This window comes from Chaetodon trifascialis, chromosome 12, assembly GCF_039877785.1.
Source record: "Chaetodon trifascialis isolate fChaTrf1 chromosome 12, fChaTrf1.hap1, whole genome shotgun sequence".
NCBI lineage: Eukaryota > Metazoa > Chordata > Actinopteri > Chaetodontiformes > Chaetodontidae > Chaetodon > Chaetodon trifascialis.
This window is the reverse complement of record NC_092067.1, coordinates 20,979,502-20,999,782: the sequence shown is the minus strand read 5'-3', so window position 1 is coordinate 20,999,782 and position 20,281 is coordinate 20,979,502. Positions and strand designations below refer to the sequence as shown.

Here is a 20,281-nt window from a genome sequence, read left to right as displayed (position 1 = left end):
GCTGGAAACAGAGAAACATGAAACTTGTTAAAAGGATAAAACAAAAAACAGGTCTGGCTCCACATGTCCTGTCCTGCATGCATAAGCTCAAAACAATCACAAAAAAATAATTTAAACCCACTTTCAAACACACCTGGGATAAATCAGACACACTTAGGGGTAGATGAAGTGACTAAAGGACATTTATTGGAGATTTGAGTACCTATGGTGGATGAAGTAAATGAGAGAAGGGCTGCACCCCTGTGGCCAGCAGGGTCCTAACCTCCAAACTTTTCCACTCAGTTGATGAGCTGGGGCCAGGGACCCACATCATTTTTGCCTCGGAGATATTTTAAAGTTTGTTTACCTCAGTGTTGCAGGTTGCATGGAGACAACCGAGGCATTTTTGAAATAACCAGCTGCCTTACCTCATAATAAAAAATAAAAAAACAGAAGAAGAGTTTATGAGATGAAATTTGCGTAACCATCTCTTGTTTCGTAAAAAGTTTGCCTGCCTCACTTCTAGGTGCTGCGTGGGTAGGCTAGTCTGCCTCTTTGTTGGACCTCCCTCCTCCGGCTGAAACTAAGCCATGCCCAGATAAATCACTCCCACAGACTGGTAACCTGCACACTGGGGCTGCGGGCTGGAGAGGAGCGGACCGATCGGGGAGGTTGGAGCGCGGCACAATAGAAGAATTGCACTGGAACTCTCCGTCCCTTGTGAAAATAACTTTGCACACGGAGCACCTGTACCCACATTCTGCAATAGCCCGGTGGCTCCTATCCAACAGTAGGCTATGTCCGGCGGCACCATAGCCAGCGTGCTGGTTGCGCTCTGTATCGGGAGCGCGGTGAACTGCATGCCCAGAGGGGCGCACAAGAGTCGGCGACAAGCGCAGCAGCATCACGTCCCCTCAGTCTCTCAGGGTAAGTTTGTCTCCCCCCAAATTATTACTCACAAGAGGGTTTTCTTGCAGCAAAATGTTTTCTCAGTTGGGGTTCCGGGGAGCACCAGAGGTCCCTTGGGGATCTTCAGAGTTTAAGGGATGAAATTACAGTTAATTTAGATGATTTGACATTTTTATTTGTGGAGATGGAAAGCAATAAATCATGTCGAACAGGATTTGTCTTTTTGCAGCCTGCATTCTCTCGGGTTAAAAACCATTAGGAACCCCACGGTAGGAAAAAAAAACCCATAATCGCTTGTTAATCTCTAATCTTGGAGTCACTGGATTAACCTCAACCCAAACAATTTTATTGATCTCCTCAACTTCATTCGTGTGTGAAGGCCAAGGATCAAAGCTTCAGAGAGAGAGAAAAGAAATAAATAAAAAAACACTTGGCTTCAATTTTAAACTTGGAAAAAAAAGAAAAGAAAAAAAGATGGTCCTGGCATGTGAAGTCATGGGATGTGAACAAAGAACATGCCTGGTGGGGGAGAGAGAGAGGAAAAGTGGATAATATTCTCCACCCTGTGCATCTGATTTATTACTCAGCCAGGGGGGCCTTTGAAGTCATCTTAACACATCCAGGGTCAATTTCACAGACATGGGTGAAGTCTTGTCCCACAATAGAATGTTTATTCCAATTTAGGGTTTGCTTATTTTGGTATAAAAACGCTTTTGGTCTATGTGCGTTGTAGTTCTGGTCAGGGCTAGACTACTTTCCAGTGGCTGCATTTGTCTTGCCACATTGAAAAAAGGACATGGTATAGCAAGCAGGTACAGTGTTTGTGGGTGTGCGTGGGTGGGGTGTGTTTTCTCTCTCTCACATTTTCCCTACACCGTGTGTGTTTTGGTGTGGGAGCAATGGGAGGGGGTGCCTTTTATTTCACCTCCTGCTGCCTGGTTTTAGCTTGTGCCAGAGTCTCATCAGCTGTATCCCTTCTTCCTCCTGTCAGATGGTTGTTTAGAGAATGGCCACTTCTATGGCATTAATGACCAGTGGGAGCGGCCATATTTGGGCAGCATTCTGATCTGTACCTGCCATGGAGTCGCTGGCATCAAGTGCAAAAGCAAACCTGAAGGTTGGTTTTTTAGAATTGATTTAATTTTTGTAAGATCTATGTACACAATGCACATTTTTTACATCATTCCCCATCTTCATTTTCTTCTTCCTTTAATAAAACACACACCCTTTTCATTGTTTTCTCCCTGTATCAGAGGAAAAGTGCTACGATAAGATCAACCAGCAGTCCTACAATGTGGGAGAAACCTATGAGAGGCCCAAGGACGGCATGATCTGGGACTGTACCTGTATCGGCTCTGGGAGGGGCAAGATCAGCTGCACCATTGCCAGTAAGTTAGTGTTTTTGAATGCGTTTTACCAGGAGCTGCCCTGCTGCCAACAACTGCTCTAACCCCAGACCACACATCTGAGCACACGTATTTCTGTGCATACCCTGGTTTCCCAGACTGATGCCAGTAAACTGGTTAATCTCCATATTCTCCACAGTTTATTAGCAACTTGTGCTGTGCAGCTGTTAGCAGTTAGCTGGGTGGTTAGATAATGGGAGAAATGTCTTGACTGTGTGTTTTTCTATGCTTTTTATGTGGAAAAGCATGCATGCTTATTAATGTCTCTAAAATCATTTTTTTCCCTCTATCTAGACCGCTGTCATGAGGGCGGGGCTTCATATAAGATAGGTGACACCTGGCGGAGACCACATGAAACAGGAGGGTACATGTTGGAGTGTGTCTGTCTGGGTAATGGCAAGGGAGAGTGGACATGCAAACCTATTGGTGAGTCTTTCAGTCTGACTAACAGATGACTAGTTTGCCAGAAAATTGGTGATGATGTTATCAGTTTTCAGTGTTTTACAGTTTGATTGGTGAAATGTTTAATTGATGAAGGCGTTAATTAGTGTCTGTTTCCTGCAGCTGAGCGCTGCTACGACAACTCTGCCGGAACATCCTACGTTGTTGGGGAGACATGGGAGAAGCCGTACCAGGGATGGATGGTGGTGGACTGCACCTGTCTTGGAGAGGGAAGTGGACGCATCACATGCACCTCCAGAAGTAAGAAACCCTTTATGTCTGTCTTTATTTTTTCTAGATTTCCATTAATGTTGTCTGTGCCGCTGTACTTTACCTGTATGGGACAGAGTAGTGTCACTTTGAATAATGCAGCTTTCAAAGAAATCATTTGAAAACCCCACGTGTCGTGACTGTCTTGTCACCTTCTCTTTTTATGTGTCTTCTGTCTTCACAAATGTAACTCCAGGGAACGCTGTCATTAAGAACCACGCAAGCAGATAATGAAATAAGCTGCTGCTGAAACGCTGCTGTTTTTTGGACAAGTCAATACACATATCATCTTAATCCTCATAGAGTGCCGCACAGATATACTCTCGAGCCTTACTGGCAGAACTTAAAGGCAGAGTGTAGCTTGCTATTTGTTGGAGGATTTTAACGTGCTGTGGAGGAAATGTTAACCAGTTGTGTTTCCAATTAGGATCGTTAGTTGGATCCTTAATGATGCTGGCTGATGTAACAGATGAAAATGAATCTTATTGCCTGTTGTTGTCACATGCAAGACTTCAGGGTGGCCTTGGATATTTTTGTAATGGAGGTCATCAATGCAGTGTTATCATTACAAACATGGAAACAGCTGGTGGCCAGGCAGGACCATTCCCCACATAATCACTGCAGACTTTTACACATGCACATTAGCATTAAGGTTTCACCACGTTTCCCACCTCAGAGTTTGTCTGTCTCACAGTTTCCATCTATTTCTCTTTAATTGTTCTTATTTGCTTCTCTCCTAGATCGCTGTAACGACCAGGATACTCTGTCTTCCTACCGTATTGGAGACACCTGGACCAAAACAGACGCCCAAGGCCACCAGCTCCAGTGTCTGTGCACAGGGAATGGCCGAGGGGAGTGGAAGTGTGAGCGGCATGCTTCACTTCACACCACTGGCCTGGGTGAGAAATGATAATATCCCTGTCTTTTTTTTTTTCCTGGAGAGAAGAATGTATACCAGAGACAGATGCTGTGAGGAGGGAGAGATAAGAAGTGCCAAGTGTTCAAGTGTTGAAGTGAGAAAGATGTGTAACTCATGATCATGACCTCATGAGAAAGAGAGACAGGCAGCGGGGAAATGAGGAGGGACAATTGAAACATGGGAAAGCAAGTGGGGAAAAATGTGTTTGAAGTGGTTTGAAGTGATTATTGGGTGTGAGACAGAAACATATGCTCATGGTGACACAGGGATGGTTAAAAAAAACTCAAATGGAAAACTTTGTCTTTGCAAACGGGACATAACCATTGATAAGCCGGTGCAGTTTGTTGTTAAAGCTGAAGTCATGCACTCCAGTGACAGATGCATTTTCAAAGGGTATTTAATTAAAGGCAACCCTTTGTGTTGTTTTAGCCACATCGTCAACAGTAATTTTTCAGTTTTTATGTGGCTCTTTGATATTCTCGCTTCCCCTGACCTGAATCCAATGCTGCATTTCAGGCACTGGCTCGCGTGTGATCACTAACATCCAGCCTGCAGTCTACCAGCCCGCCACTGTGCCTGAGCTTCCCCAGGAGGGACCCTGTCGGACAGATGCAGGACTGTCGTACTTCATCGGCCAGCGCTGGATTAAGAACCAGGGAACCAAGCAGATGCTCTGCACCTGTCTTGGAAATGGAGTCAGCTGTGAACAGTGGGGTAAGAAATGCCCTTTTGTCGTTCCAAATTCACCACATACCAATGCAAAGCGTTTATACGCTCAGTCGCCCACAGCAGTGGCCTTAATTTATTATCATTTTTGCAACTGGAACGCAACAAGTTAGCATGTGGAGTTGCACTCGGCACATGGATGCAGCTGTTAGAGGTGATGAGCTCTCGGCCATATTAGTCATATTTACTGTATTCGTGTGTGCGTCCCTGTCTTCACACAGATGGACCAGCGCCAGTGTACGGTGGGAACTCCGGAGGTCAGCCCTGTGTGTTTCCCTTTATCTACAAGGGGAAGACCTACCACTCCTGTACCTCTGATGGACGCAGTGATGGACAGCTGTGGTGTTCCACCTCCTCAGACTTTGAGACTGACCAGAAATATTCTTTCTGCACAGAGAAAAATGGTGAGTGCTTTTGTTCAATACTATGTACTGTGTACCATATATACTATATACCATTCAAACAGGAGTTGTATTGGGGTTTGGATATTAATAACTCACAGTTATACATTTATGTGGTTGTTGTGTTTTTCTTTTAACAGTAATTGTGGCAACACGAGGCGGTAATTCTAATGGCGCTCTGTGCCAGTTCCCCTTCATCTATAATGGCCGAAACTACACCGACTGTACAGCAGAGGGACGCAGGGATGGCATGAAGTGGTGTGGCACCACAACAGACTATGATGCAGAACAGCGTTTTGGGTTTTGTCCTATGGCTGGTAAGTCTGTGTGTGTGTGTGTCTGTGTGTGTGTGAGTGAGTGATGGAGAAAGAGGGAACAAAGGAGACAGAGAGACGACAAACGTTGGTGTTGTTTGAAGGTATGTGGTACTGAAAGCACTTGTAAGCCGCAGTATTATGCTTTAAAATGTCAGTCAAATATCCATTTTAAAGGAAACAGAGGAGCTCTTTTCACAAACCATCAGTTCACACATCACATTACATTGCAACTTCCTGGACTGTGGTACGCCCGGGATCATGTAACAACCAAATGTCACCATTGTTGAAATTTCCAAGTCCACACTACAACATGAGACAGATGTTTTAAGATCTTAAAATGAACTTAATGTGGCCAGATGGTCAAAATAAAGGGAAAAACATGTTTTTATCTCCATTACTGAGGACAGCCTGACAAACTGCTAGACTGCAGATCAGCTCAACAGTTTGCTAGCCATGGGGGCCACTAATGTGATTAGCATGGCTAATTGCAATGTCCCTCCCAGTCTTAAGTAAAATGTATCTCCGCCCAGTCTGAATCAAGGAGTTAACATGGCCTCTGCATTAACAGCATTCTTTGACAATGAAAAGGTTTGATGGCTAACCTTGTTTAATTTACATAAAAGCTGTTATCGCAGTGATGTTAGAAACAAGTCGAGGCTGATGGCACAGACAGGATCTCATTTGCAGTTCTGACACCTTTTATTTATATTTATAGCCAAATTCAGCTTAAAGTCACTGTTGCCTTGTAAGAAGTGTGTTGTGGTGTTGTATAGGTGTCAATTAGGTATCCATGGGTAACAAAGGGGCTGAAGCCAGTGAAACACTAGGGGGTCATTGACACTGCGCTACTGTCTAAAGGAGTAATGAAATGGTAGTGATGACGCCATTAAACAAAGACTGCAAACTTTGAAAATCTCTGTGACTCATTTAGATATCAGAGCTAATGTGTATTAATGCCTAAATGAGGTCATGGTCTAATTAAAAAGCCACAATTATGTCGGATATTTACAGTGAGTTAAAGTTTATAAAGCCAGGAATCCAAGCTGGCTAATGCCTTTTGAACACTGTCGTAGAGGAACATGGAGGTTTATCCCAGGCATTGCTTGAATTTAATGTGTACATGGTCTGAGCGCAGTCAGCTGTGGTTACATTGTAAAACAATATCTGCAAATAGGAAGCAATGGCAGCTTTAATTAAAACAAAAAATCCTTCTTACTTATGTCTACATCAAAGTAGACTTCAAAGCAGACTGATAGAAGATGGAAGAGTGTGTTTGGCAGCAAGCAGTAAAATGTGGATGGCACACATCTTCAGGACTCATCTGAGATAAAGCAGTCTTTGAATTTCAAGATAAATGGAGAACTGGATTTATTTGATCACATAAGAGCTTATCTTTCGTTTTGTTTTTTTTTGCGTTGTGGTAAAACAGATCAGAGCAGTCTTTTAAGAAGTTCACATATTTGAACCCAGCCCAGTTGGAGAATCCTTTTCTTATCCAAAATCCCTGAAAAATCATTACAGACCAACAGCTGAAGATGGTTGAGGGTCATAAAATCTTTCAATATCAATCCAGCTTTCGTCATGAGCATGGCACTCAGACCACATGAATAAGAGCAATGACGTTCTTATGCACGCAGACAAAGGTGAATGTTGTATTTTTATTCTACTTCACTTGACTGCATTCCAGTGATCCTACCATTTTACTTGATAGGTTGCAGAACTGGGCTGGCATTTGTAGAACAGCTTTAAACTGGTTTCATTCTTATTCGACCGATATATATTTTCATGTGCATATCAACAATCATGTCTCCTCACTCCCTTGTGGTGTGGAGTCCCTCAGGGTTCAGTCCTTGGACCAATCCTCTTCTCATTGTACATGCTTCCTTTGGGTCAATTGTCACTTTCAAGGCATGCCATTTCACAGTTATACCGATGATACTCAGATCTATTTCTCTGCTAAACCCCATAACCTGATTCAGCTGTCCTCCCTCCATGATTGCTTAGCTACCACCAAAGCTTAATACCCCTGTTCTTGCATTCCTTCATTGTCTTATTGTTTAAGTCAGAATAAACCACAAGATCCTGTCCATCACTTACTCCTCATGACTTTGCCCCCTCGTTCCTCATTCTACTTCTAGACCACTCCAATCCTCACATCTCCGCCTTTCATCCATCCCCCGCTCCAGCTGCAAAACAAAAGTGCCTTAACAGTTTCAGCCCCAGCCCTCCGGCATTATCTTCCCCAGTTTATCAGATTTACTTGATTCTGTGCACTGTTTTAAGTGGCTACAAATCTTTACAGGCAAGCCTTTTTATAGGCACATGTAAACAGCCTAGAACAGTTATCCTTGCGCTTTTTTTAATGATGAACTTAAAGTACATATCAAGTGATGGGATAATAGATTTCTTTTAAAACTGTAATCTTCTCCAGTTGGGGGACCCACCTGTGGGCCGACACCCTGCCATTAAAAACAAAAAACACCCTGTCAAGATTTAAAAAGGGGAAAAAGCAGCACTCCTGCCCTTCAGCCGATGTCAAAGCGGGCTGTCTGTGTTAAACTCAGTCCAGCAGTCTGAGCAGCAGGGGGTCTTTGATATTGACATTAGTGACTTCACAGGAATTGTCAAAACAAACATGACACTTGAGATGTTAATGGTGGTGTTTAAATGACAGTAATTGTCTGGAGCCCCTTCTCCTCCACCTGTCTCCATCAGGAAAGTTTGCAGGATAGGCTCATCTGGTGTCTGCCATGTGTTCTCGGGCAGTAGTCTCCAGCTGTGGGTACACCTCCATTATGCAAACTGCTCCTTTTACATTAATAGATCTATTGTTTTCTCTCAACAACAACCTCAACAACACTCAAAAACATTAGTATTAATGCATGCAAACACACACTCAGCAGAGCTGCAGGTCTCTACCTGTCCCACCCATCTTCAGAAACTTTCTATCTTCCCTCTTTTAATTAGCGGAGAACATATGGTGAATACACACAGTCATTCATACACACAAGGGCACGAGACAGCTGTTTCTGGCTTTCCATCCCGGAAAATCTTCTTTCCTATGGGCACAGGTGTTCTGTGGTTGTACCCTCTACGGCCTTGTGTAGTAATGGTAGGGTAGAGTCAGTGATCTCCATGGGGGATCATTCATTATAGAGTGTTTTTGTCTGTATTTATCTTCATGCACTGCTTGCGTTATATGCACGTTATTGGATGCATGCACGTGCATCCGATTTTTGTGATGTAATGTGTTTTTTTGTAACCTGCTTTGTCCTGTGTGTTCCAGCCCATGAAGAAGTGTGTACGACCAGTGAAGGGGTGATGTACCGTGTGGGAGACCAGTGGGACAAACGGCACGATGTTCTGGGTCACATGATGCGGTGTACCTGTGTCGGCAATGGTCGAGGAGAATGGAGTTGTGTAGCTTACTCCCAGCTTAAAGGTTTGTGTGTGTGTGTGTGTGTGTGTGTGTGTGTGTGTGTGTGTGTGTGTGTGTGTGTGTGTGCGTGTGTGTGTGTGTGTGTGTGTAACAGCTTGAGACAAATGACACAAAACACTGCCACAGCAGCACACCTCAACTACCTTTACATCCTCTGTGTGTGTGAGGTAGTAATTAGAGAGTAATATTAGAAGTCTCTGAGTGAAGAGGTGAAAGGTCACGTAATCACTCACCTGCCAAATGGTTAGAAGTGCACACCTGCACGTTATGGGGCTTCGGCTGCACCTGCATCACACACACGCACTCACAGTTCAGAAGAGTACGTGTGTGAAAAGAGTGAGGTGCTTTCATCAAGTTTCTTCTTGCGTTTGCTCGCATGTCTTCACACGTTCATTGTGTTTGCGTGTCTCCTGCAGACCAGTGTATTGTGGATGGTCTGACCTATGAGGTGAATCAAACCTTCACCAAACAACATGAGGAAGGCTACACGATGAACTGCACCTGCTTTGGACAGGGACGTGGCCGCTGGAAGTGTGACGCCATTGGTGAGTTTAGCATGTTTCAGGTTTACATCTGGAAACGGGCAAAAGAATTATACATAGAGTGACGCCACACTGCAGAGCTCTATTGATGGTCCCTGTTGAATTTGGCTTTATGTGACTCTGATCTCAGACCAGTGCCAGGAGCCGGAGACGAGAGCCTTCTATCAGATCGGAGAGTCTTGGGATAAAGTCATCCATGGAATCATGTACAAGTGCTACTGCTATGGCAATGGCATTGGAGAGCTTAGCTGCGAGCCCCAGCAGTCCTACCCTGGTAAGATGTTTAATATACATTTAGGTTAGGTGATGTAATGCCCCGAATCAGTCATCAAGACTGCTTGATGCAATATTGGATTTTTATAGGATTTTTTGAAGGAGCATTAGTTGAAAGGTATTTATTCCTTATTTGTATTTAATTTGCTGGATCAGCCAAAACCAGACGTCGCTGGTTATTTTATCCATAAAAAGCTTGTCCTGAAGCTTTGACTAGGAAAGCTGGGTAGATGACGATATGAAAACTGGTGTAGAACAGGATAATAAATGGACAAAATGTTCACAGGAGCAAAATGTTTGTTTAAGTCACCTCGAAAATGAGGCCCTTGACTTTGATGTGAAACAGAGAGAAATGGGAGGGGGTGTGAGTTCCTCTTTTACAGATACACCCCCCACTCGGAGCCTTTGTTCTTGCAAGCATGTGGTCCATCCCCTGTGCTGTTTCCACAGCTGTACAAAACAGCACACCGCACGTGTGTCTGCACCGCCGACACACACACCTACCACATACACACCTTAAAAGCCCTTTGAACTGCGGTTTTCGATTTTGTGGAGCTTAGCAATCACATAACATTGTGAGACATCAGCTGGGATCCTTCAGAACAAAGTCATGCTTCATTCATTCATTCATTCATTCATTCATTCATAGCCACAATGGTGAAGTTGCCTCATTGCTGATAACTTGAGACCAAACTTGGTGAGATAGCATCACTGCACACCGGCGTTTTACAACGAAACCTTTCTCACTGTTTTGTCTTGACGTTAAGTTTTCCCCTGCAGAGGTCTGTGCCCCTTCACAGACATTGCTTTTCACTTGTTAACATTGTGCCCCCTTTGTTATTACAACTGATGACGTTGTGCTCCACAGTGTGTAATTTGTTCAAATCTTCAGGCAGTTTTCTTTCAGACTTTTCAATATACAACCCCTGTTGAGTTGTAAACCATTACTATTTCCCTGTAACTTTCCTTCGTTTCTTGTGTTGTGTTGTTTGGTATAGCGTCCCTGAATAATTCAGCATGCAATGTTCTTCCCATTTCCTCTCATTCTTGTTAAAAATAGTCATGCACAGTATGATTGGCTTTTGTGGAAGACATTTGCTATTTTGAAAATCCCCCGCAGCACGCATAAATATGTCAGTACAGCTCCAAGGGAGACAGTGAAGCAATGGTAATGGAAACAGAACTTCAGGTTCGACAAATCTTACGTAAAGGAACATTTGAACTGCTTTTTGTTTGCTCTGTGTGCACAGCAGGTTGACGAGAGACACAAAATGTAGGCCACTATTCAGCCGTAAGTGGCTATAATAGCAACCAGCTGCGAAGTGTGTGAGTGTGTGAGTGTGTGTGTGTCTAGGCATACAAAATACAGCATGCTAAGATTTAAGGGCAGCAAGAGGCAAATCCAGACCCCAAGTTGGCTTACTGGGTGAAACGCCATAAAAGGTAAAAATGGAAAACCCGCGGGACTGATTTCTAAAAGGTTTTCACAAGTCTCAGATTTAGCCCCACACTGATAAGATCTTCTAAAAAGATGTTTTCTTTTTTGCCGTCTGTGTTTATCCCTCCTTGTCTGGGGTGTAGTTTAATCCCTTGGGGCATTTCTTATTGTTACGACGACTCTCAACATTGCTTCCCTTTGCTGCGGTCCTTATCGCCACCGTGCTTTGCATCCGTCTGCATCAAGAGTGAATGTTGTGTCTAAGTGTGCAAAGTAAAGGGGGATGTGAACATGCACGTGTGTGCGCTTGTAGGTTACACGCATGTCTATGCACCGCGGGATGACTGTGCGTGTTTGCACATGCAGTACATCCACTGCAAGTGTGCATCCGTTTTCATGCACGTCCCACATCTGATTCTGTGTAACCCTTACCCTCGCCAGTGGCCTGTGGGTCTGTAATAGGCAGTAATTGGTCCCAGATTGTTTTTGAGGTTTGTGTATCTGCTAGCAACTTCTGGTTAACCGAGCCACTTGCTCAGAAACTTTGATTACAGGTCTGCTATTTGGAAAAGTGGCCTGAAAACCTCAGTTCTTTATAGAAGCTACCAGTTTCTATCAGCACAGCTCATGTCAGGAGTCTGCTCACCGCATGACTTCTGTTTGCATTAAAGATGACTTGATAGCCTTTTCTCATTTCCGAAACTAGTAAAGATTTTGTGCAATTTTAAGCTTCTGTTGTTTTTTTCCTCCTTTGTATCTACTAAGCTGTTAAGCCTTTTGTATTCAGCTTGTATTATTCTTTGCATAGTCTGGTAATTTGATACGCTTTAGCCACGTTTTGCAATAGAAAACCCAAGTTTATTCAGCGTGCTGTCAGATGTGGGAATGACACAATACACACATTTGAGGTTTTCCAAGGGATCCACTAACAGACGTGCATACGTAGACATGGATCAGCTGTTGAATGTCGTTTGTGTGTCTAGCAAGGCTTGAGGAGTTCTGTTAAGCATCGAAACCCATGTTTTCGAGGACTGACAAGATGTCGTCAGCTCTGCTGTATTGTTTTTACAGGCGGTTTTCTCACACTTCTTCATTACTTCACACAATTTTTGTTGCAGCATTCTTTTCTTCTTGGGTGCTCGTTTGTAGAACATTGCCATATTACTTTGAGTGATACTATGATGAAACCATACAAGTATATTTGACAATAGGTCGTATTTGATCTTAATGCTTTTTCCCTCTATTCAATCGAGCATTTTTATTATAATCTGTTCAGTGCAGATAAACCCAGCTGATAGATTTTGTGGAGTTTCATGTTAGCAGTTGTGTTCAAATTGGAAAAATCTAAACTCGAGCGTAAAGGTATGAAATTAGAGGAGCGATTATGTCTGTCAAAGAAATTTATGAGATCATTGAGCTTTTATACAGGGAACAATTTTCACTGTTGAGTTAGTCTTTTATTTCTAAAGTGACCTCTAAATGCTGTTCTTCAAATAACAAATAATGAACTCCAGCATAATATGCCTATCCAAGAGAACTAGGAAGGTTAGGCAACATGATGAGAGAGAGAAGGTTAAAGAGTCGAGAAAGTGGAGTAAAAGTTTTCTCCCCTCCAGCTGTTGAAATCTGGGCTGGAATCTCACAGGGACGTGCTAGTTTTTCCTCGCGCCTTCTGTGTTGTGTTCAAGAAATTACTGCTGCACACTCACTGATACTCACTCACTGTTAAGTTGAGTTATGTAAAACCTTTTTTGAAATTTCTCCAACTGTAGAGGAGCCAGTCTGTCGCCTCGGTGGATTTAATGTCTGCCTGTCAAAGTTAAGATTTAACTCAGATATTTGATATTTAGAACACTGGAAAAAAAAAGCCTCCTCCCATCTGTTAAATCTGTGCACACTATCACGTTACGATGATATTTTTGCTGTTCTGTATAGCTGCTTACCCCTCTGTCTTTGTCCCCTCTCTCTCTCTCAGGTGGTCAACGTCCTGTCCAGGTGATCATAACAGAATCTGGAAACCAGCCCAACTCCCACCCAATTCAGTGGAACGCCCCACCGTCTGCTCACATAACCCAGTACATCCTCAAATGGAGATTGGTAAGTTTACTTATTGAGCATCACCGTTAGCAAAGAAACGATGAGTCGTGTTGCTCATCTGATGCTGGTGCACTCTCTATTGACTTTATGCATTCATCTCCTTTATTCTATAACATCCTTCATCACATTTTACAGAAAAACACCCAAAACCCGTGGAGAGAGGTGGTGATTCCTGGCCATCTTAACTCCTACACCATCTCTGGTCTGAAGCCCGGCATCACGTACGAGGGTCAGCTGATCAGCGTGCTGCGGTTTGGACGCAAAGAGGTCACACGCTTCGACTTCACCACCACTTACGGATCATGTGAGTCGTGGGAGTTGACAGATCTCAGTTGCTGCATCGCTGTCTAACCAGCAGCACTTACATTGACCAGTTAGTTGGCTACTTTATCCCTGCAGGCGTGTTTAGGCATGTGTGTCTAAATGATTGTTTAATCGTATCCAACTGTCCTTGGTTTGCAAAATACAAAATGTGAGAAATAATATTTATGACGGGTCTGAAAAACTTCTTGCATCATCATGAAATTATTTCTTTTTTGTGCCTTTCATTTCTCATTGTTTAGTTTAAACCTAAGACGTAAACTCTCAGCTCGCCCTGCTCAGTGCTGCCGGTTCTGATCTCAGAGGCATCAAGTAGCCAGTTCTCTTATTTTCCATCTCTCTTTCTCCTGTAGTGGCTACATCACAAGGCGAGACCACCCAGTTTCCGCCTGTGGTTGACATCTCAGAGTCCGTGACTGAAATTACCTCCAGCAGCTTTGTCATCTCCTGGGTTTCGGCCTCCGACACAGTTTCTGGTTTCAGAGTAGAATATGAGCTCAGTGAGCAGGGACAGGGCAATGGACAACCCATGGTGCTCGGTAAGTGCAGATATACACATAAACAAACATGGGTTTTGTCTTGGAGTGGTGCATTGTAATTTGTCCGCATTGCAAAATAAGGGAAATTTTACCAAGGCAGTGTTTATTTCTCAGAGACTAAAAGGCCCTCAGTTAGCTGCTTTAACCTATTCAGCTCTATGAAAACCAACACGCTGATAAAATATTTTTTTTCCCGTCAGACCTGCCTCGTACAACTACCTCAGTGAACATTAATGACCTTCTACCTGGGAGGAAGTACACTGTTAACGTCTATGAGGTTACAGACGCTGGAGAGGACAACCTCATTCTTACTACTTCTCAAACCACTGGTTAGTAGCCACACTTTTCTGTTCCCATCCCCTCTGATATGTTTTCACAAAAGGCACAAAAAATGCAGCTGCTTGAATGAAATATTGCTTTGAGTCCGAGGCCTGTGAGCAGCCTAATAAAGACGTGCCAGGGACGACAAATCAAGTGATCCAGTGAAAAGAAGCTGTGGTTGTAATTTTCCCTCTCACACTTGCGTCCAATTTGTTCCACAGCACCTGATGCTCCTACTGAGCATGAAGTGGAGGATGTCGGAGAAAGTTCCATTGTGATCAGCTGGGAAAAACCACTGGCTCCCATCACTGGTACGCTATGGTAACATCGTCAGTCACAGCCAAAATCTAATCACCATTCTGTTGCTAGTTTGAACCCCTGCCGTCTCTTCCTCCGTGCAGGTTATCGTGTCGTCTACACGCCATCGGTAGAAGGCGAAAGCACGGAGCTGACTCTACCCGACACGGCAACATCTGTGACTCTGAGTGACCTCCGACCTGGGAAGTTGTACAACATCAGTATCTACGCTGTGGAGGATAGCCTGGAGAGTGAGCCTATCTTTGTGCAGGTCAACACCGCTGGAGATCCACTACCAGGTAAAAGACTGAGATGTGTGTTAGCATAGTTAGCATAGATTTTTTTTTAATCTCTGCCACCAGCTCAGACCTTTGCCTGTGTGCTACAGCCTCTAGAGAACCACTGTATACCTCCAAAGGTTTTATGGGCTAAAGCAACTGTTTTGGTCTAATATTGGTTTAAAAGGTGACCTCCAAGAGGCTAAAATGTATCTCTTGGGAGAAGGTGGCTGATGGTATCTGGAGGGGGTTTGGGTGTTTTCAAACATGTAGAGATTAATAGCAAAGGGAAGGTCTGTCCCTTATTTCTATTATCTCCAGGAGCTGGTGTGCAGTGACCAGAATTTGACCCCTAAATATCATCATTTGATCCTGTGTCCCCCCTCCGCTCTGTTTTATATTCATATGAATTTTGCTTATTAGCCATAAGTGCATAAGTGCACCCTCCAGAATCAAGCTGCAAGCCGTCCTGTGGCCTAGGCAGTGATTTATGTCGAGGTGTCCACCTCTCAATAGTAGAAGTGACGATTTTTCCAATGGAAAGTGAAGTCATTGAGTTCACAGCTGTTGCGCTCCTATTCTGCTCCACTGGAGTTATGTAAAACTTCTCAGTCTGCCAGGTCGAACATGCTGTTGGGCCAGTCGAGCAGATGCTGGAAGTGTGTGCGTGTGCATGTGTGTGTGCTTGTTTGTACAGTCTGTGTGATGGAATAAAGATTCATGACCTAGTTGAGAGGGTGTGCAGCCATCTTTGGACAGACAAGCGAAGCCCTCTCTTCTGTGGCAGATGCTAAGTCTGCACATGATAAGTGGTCTGAGCTGCACACACCGCTGCCCACTGCATAGGAGGATATGTTATCATATAATCATTCAAATACACACTGATACGTGGCATAAAGTTCCTGCACAGCCCAGACAGCTCTATTTACTCTCTTTTTTCTCTCCATCTTATTGTCTCATCTCTTGCCTTTATAAGCCAAATAGGTCTTTTTTTTTGTCCTTTTCTTGGCACTCTGTCCAGCTTTACTTTACTGCTGTTTACTAGTTGAAGATGTCTGTGTGTGTTCTGCCATCCTGTCCAAAATACGGTGCAGCGTAATGGTTTGGCACTTTCCAGAAATTCTGTCAACGTGGTTCTGCTCTTGGTGTAATTATGTATTTATAAACTAGTGTGTATTTTGATGATCTCCAACATAAAAGCAAATGGTGTCTGTTTTATATTCAAGTTTTTATACGTTACCTTGTTTAGTAGATTATATTTAAAATTGTGTCCCAATGAGTTTTCCATTTTATTGTCTGTTTTTAAGGTAGTAAGAGGCATCAAGACTCAGCAGTTTATCATTACAGCATCCAAACAACACGCTCTAACCAAAGCTTGCATATTTCTGACAAGTTATGGGTCCTTCCCTGACAAATGACAAGTTTCTCCACACATTCACCAGCTTTTTTTCTACCAGCTGCATAAGAGTTATTCCAGTTATCCAATGAGAGACTAGTTGTCATCCACAGCTGGAATTTAGCCTCATTCAATCAGTACTGATGTAAATCTCTGCACATGCATTATGGACACCTATCCACAATGGTTGAGCAACTTTCTGTGGAATGAATGGGATGCCATGTGAGGACATGTTGTCCATTGTTTAATCCATGAATTCTTGTGGTGCCTCTAAAGCAAAGTGTGGTTTTGCCCCACAAAAAACAGTTGGACTCCCGAGAATAATGAACTTTCTTGCTAAGTTATTATTTTTTCCGTCCACAGATGAAGTCGCTTCTCCTACAGACCTGCAGTTCTTCGAGGTGTCAGATAAAAAAATCGTTCTGACCTGGTCCGGCCCCGCCGGCGACGTCTCAGGTTACCGGGTCACCGTCGTCCCCGTTGACGAGTCTGGTTCTCCGCAGAGGGAGATGACTCTGCCTGTCAGTCAGAACTCCTACATTGAAGTGTCACACCTACAGCCTGGGACACTGTACCGCTTCAACGTCTACACCATTCACAATGGAGAAGAAAGTATACCGCTTATTGGGGAACAGACTACAAGTGAGTATGACTGATGCCCTCAGGCCTGCAGGGAAATGCCTCCTCACACAAAAATGAGTTTATTACAGGTTTCATTCCAAAGTGAAATAAGTTGAAACAAGCAACTGTGTGGAAACAAGCTAAAGGTTTAGGATGTGCTTATAAAATACATGTGATTTTTACAAAATGAGCTAAAACTATGGCCTTCAAAACCTTAATTACTTTTTAAAATCAAATTGTTCATGTCTAACGGTGTTTATTGACGTCTCTCTTTTTAGAGCCCGATGCTCCCACAGATATCCATTTCGCCAACGTGACTGAGGACAGTGCTGTGATGTTGTGGTATGCCCCTCGTGCCAAAGTCACCGGCTACCGGCTCTTCCTCACAGTTGAGGGCTCTAACCCCAAGCAGCTGCGCCTGCCTGCCCGCCTTTCTCAGTACACCCTCCTCAACCTGAAGCCTAATACAGAGTACTCCGCTACACTACATGCAGAGCAAGACAATACGCTGAGTGAAGGAGAGACCGCTGTATTTACCACAAGTGAGTGATGCATATATTATGTGTGTTTTATTTTGGAACTCAGAGTTGTCCAAATTAGGGTCCGCTGGGACAAGAGCAACAAAATCACCTGTTTGGATCATCCCACAGGTAAACAGGCTCATTGGTAGCAGGTGATAGTGTCATGATTGGGTATGAAAGTGACATCCTCAAAAGGCTCAGCCGGTCACAAGCGAGGATGGCGAGAGGTTCACCACTTTGTGAACACATGATTGTGGAAAGGATGTGACCATATGGGCTCGGGAACACTTTGCAGATGATTGCGTTCTGGTTTTATTTAAATTTCACACAGCATCCCAACATTTTTGGAATCAGTTTCAAACGCAACCATCTGAATAAGCAGGCACTCATATGTACAGCAAATGTGCACTCTGGAGGATGCTTATATCTTCTTGCATGCCGTGACACTGATCAGAAACACACTCTCACTCTGTGTGCTTGTAGACCCGCCAATGGGCAACGCTCCTCATTTCAGCACTGATGTGACTGACACCTCCATTGTGATCTCCTGGACTCCAGTTCCCCGCGTTGGATACAAGGTACACTCACTGCAGACACATAACACAAAGTGTTTTTTATATCTAATAATAAGAAATGTGTGTTTTGCTGTGGAGGGCACATTCCAGCTATCCCTGGTTTAGCGTAGGCCCCATTGGAGTTGGCTAACACAGGAACCACAAACCTCAGGGTGAAATCTGATTGGTCAGAATACTTCACACCAGACATGAGAATGTTCTACTGGCTTCCACGTTCTTGGGAAAATATCAACCTCTGACCTTTACCTCCTGTACCCCCGGTCGACGTCTCCATCTCTGTGCTGCCTCTCTGACTCTGTGCATTTATCTTTCAGTTGACAGTACGGCCCAGTCAGGGCGGCGAAGCCCCCAGAGATGTGACCTCTGACTCTGGAAGTATTTACATTTCTGGCCTGACTCCGGGAGTTGAGTACACCTACAGCGTCCAGCCCGTCGTAAACGGCCATGAGCAGGGAACCCCGATCACACGCCGAGTTGTCACACGTAAGAATGAACCAATAGATATTCACTCTGTCGCCTTTTTGCTCCGCCAATGTCTGTGTCTTATTTCTCTTACTACTTTCCTCCTCACCTGACTCCTCTTCTTCTTCTTCATCTCCAGCTCTGTCACCTCCCACTGATCTCAGCCTGGAGTCTAACCCAGGCACAGGAGAGCTCACTGTCCAATGGAACGGGGCCAGTACACCAGGTACACATACACCTGCATACTGCATGAAAAGCAAACTGAATATATTACAAATAATCAGTCTAACCTCTTACTGCAATAGTATGTCTCTCTTATCTGTCCTTTACTAAAATTAGTTGGTGACTTTGCGTCTTTCTGCTCATTAATTTATCCGTCAGTCAGTGAGCTACAGTCTTTTAAAACATTTCTGATCTGATTCTTGCTGTGGCATTTCATTGAAATACCACACTGTCATTCACTTCAGACATCTTCCTCTCCTTTCCTCACCCCTGTTCTTCCAAGACATCACAGGTTACAGAGTGACATGCACTCCCACCAATGGGCAGCAAGGAAACAGTGTGGAGGAGTTTGTGGAGGCAGGGCAGAACTCCTGCACCCTGGAGAACCTCAGTCCGGGAGTGGAGTACAACGTCAGTGTCGTTACTGTTAAGGATGACATGGAGAGCACTCCTGTATCAACTACCGTCACACCAGGTGAGTCAGAGGTAGACTCATAATCGTGGTGTGTTCATGGGTTGTTGAGAATGTACGGATGTTCAACATGAGAAAGTTAAATGAACCATCATTTCAGGGATTGTGGCCTGATTTTCATGGTCTTTGTTAAGGTCAACGGTAAGACTACAGTCATTCACAGAAGCCCCTTTTTAATTTAACACATCACGTTGAAAGTTGACATGCTAAAATAACACATTAGCTTTAAACTAACAGTGAACAGATGCTAGCGCTGCTCTGTTAGCATTGATGCTCTTACTCAGCATCAGCAGCTGAGGGACTAAGCAAAACAGCACCAAGACTGTTTTGTAGCGCTAATGCACACTATAGCCTGTGTATATATTATGAATTTTCAATGGAGATGCTTCATTGAATAACAGTTGAAACCTCTCTGGATGGTAATATATACCAGGAAAAGCAGCCTTGCATTAACTCTTCCATTGGTGTGATATGTTGAATATCTCACCCTATTGGAAGCAGACAGTTTACACTGCTCGCCTTGACCGCTGCTCCTGTCTTTTTGTCTGTCGTTTTCCTTTTTCTGACCCTCGTGTCCAACCCCGTCCCTTTCCTTCCGCCTTTTCTTCTTGTTTGGTGTTTCTGTTGTCTTCTCTCTTTCTTTCCTCTCTCCACCTACGAAGATGTCCCCCGACTGAAGGACCTCACCTTCAAAGACGTGAGCGACACCAGCATCAGCCTCCGCTGGTCGCCGCTCAACACCACAGCCATCACCGGTTACAGGATCACGGTGGTGGCAGCTGGAGAGAGCGTGCCCATCTTTGAAGACCTGGTGCTGCCGACAACTGGCCAATATACCGTCTACGGGCTGGAGCCTGGCATCGACTATGACATCAGTGTGATCACTGTGACGGAGAATGGCGAGAGCGAGCCCACCACGTTCACTCAGCAGACCTGTAAGATCATGTTTCCACCAAACTGAAAAGATTTCCTTTCCCGCTAATGTAATTAAAAGCACATACATTTTCTTATTAGAGGAGCCATTCACTTATAAACAAGAATACCAACTATCCTTTAGGTAGATATATGATTTGAGCTGCAAGGGAGCACCAAATCACAT

General features: G+C 44.0%; 1 protein-coding gene across 1 annotated transcript in view; it reads left to right on the top strand.

The window, feature by feature from the left end:
- The first annotated feature begins 599 nt into the window (after positions 1-599).
- Positions 600-20,281, top strand: part of fn1a (fibronectin 1a) — a 29,478-nt gene continuing 9,796 nt past the window's right edge. The window contains exons 1-25 of the mRNA XM_070975645.1: positions 600-906; positions 1,880-2,005; positions 2,142-2,276; positions 2,589-2,720; positions 2,859-2,996; positions 3,746-3,904; positions 4,441-4,638; positions 4,872-5,054; positions 5,192-5,368; positions 8,655-8,810; positions 9,224-9,352; positions 9,480-9,623; positions 13,036-13,157; positions 13,293-13,461; positions 13,832-14,017; positions 14,218-14,346; positions 14,560-14,649; positions 14,740-14,934; positions 16,673-16,951; positions 17,209-17,472; positions 17,935-18,029; positions 18,341-18,509; positions 18,628-18,714; positions 18,994-19,185; positions 19,845-20,117. Coding sequence (XP_070831746.1) covers positions 777-906; positions 1,880-2,005; positions 2,142-2,276; positions 2,589-2,720; positions 2,859-2,996; positions 3,746-3,904; positions 4,441-4,638; positions 4,872-5,054; positions 5,192-5,368; positions 8,655-8,810; positions 9,224-9,352; positions 9,480-9,623; positions 13,036-13,157; positions 13,293-13,461; positions 13,832-14,017; positions 14,218-14,346; positions 14,560-14,649; positions 14,740-14,934; positions 16,673-16,951; positions 17,209-17,472; positions 17,935-18,029; positions 18,341-18,509; positions 18,628-18,714; positions 18,994-19,185; positions 19,845-20,117 — 4,057 coding nt within the window. The 5' untranslated portion in view covers positions 600-776. The remainder of the gene's footprint in view (positions 907-1,879; positions 2,006-2,141; positions 2,277-2,588; positions 2,721-2,858; positions 2,997-3,745; positions 3,905-4,440; positions 4,639-4,871; positions 5,055-5,191; positions 5,369-8,654; positions 8,811-9,223; positions 9,353-9,479; positions 9,624-13,035; positions 13,158-13,292; positions 13,462-13,831; positions 14,018-14,217; positions 14,347-14,559; positions 14,650-14,739; positions 14,935-16,672; positions 16,952-17,208; positions 17,473-17,934; positions 18,030-18,340; positions 18,510-18,627; positions 18,715-18,993; positions 19,186-19,844; positions 20,118-20,281) is intronic.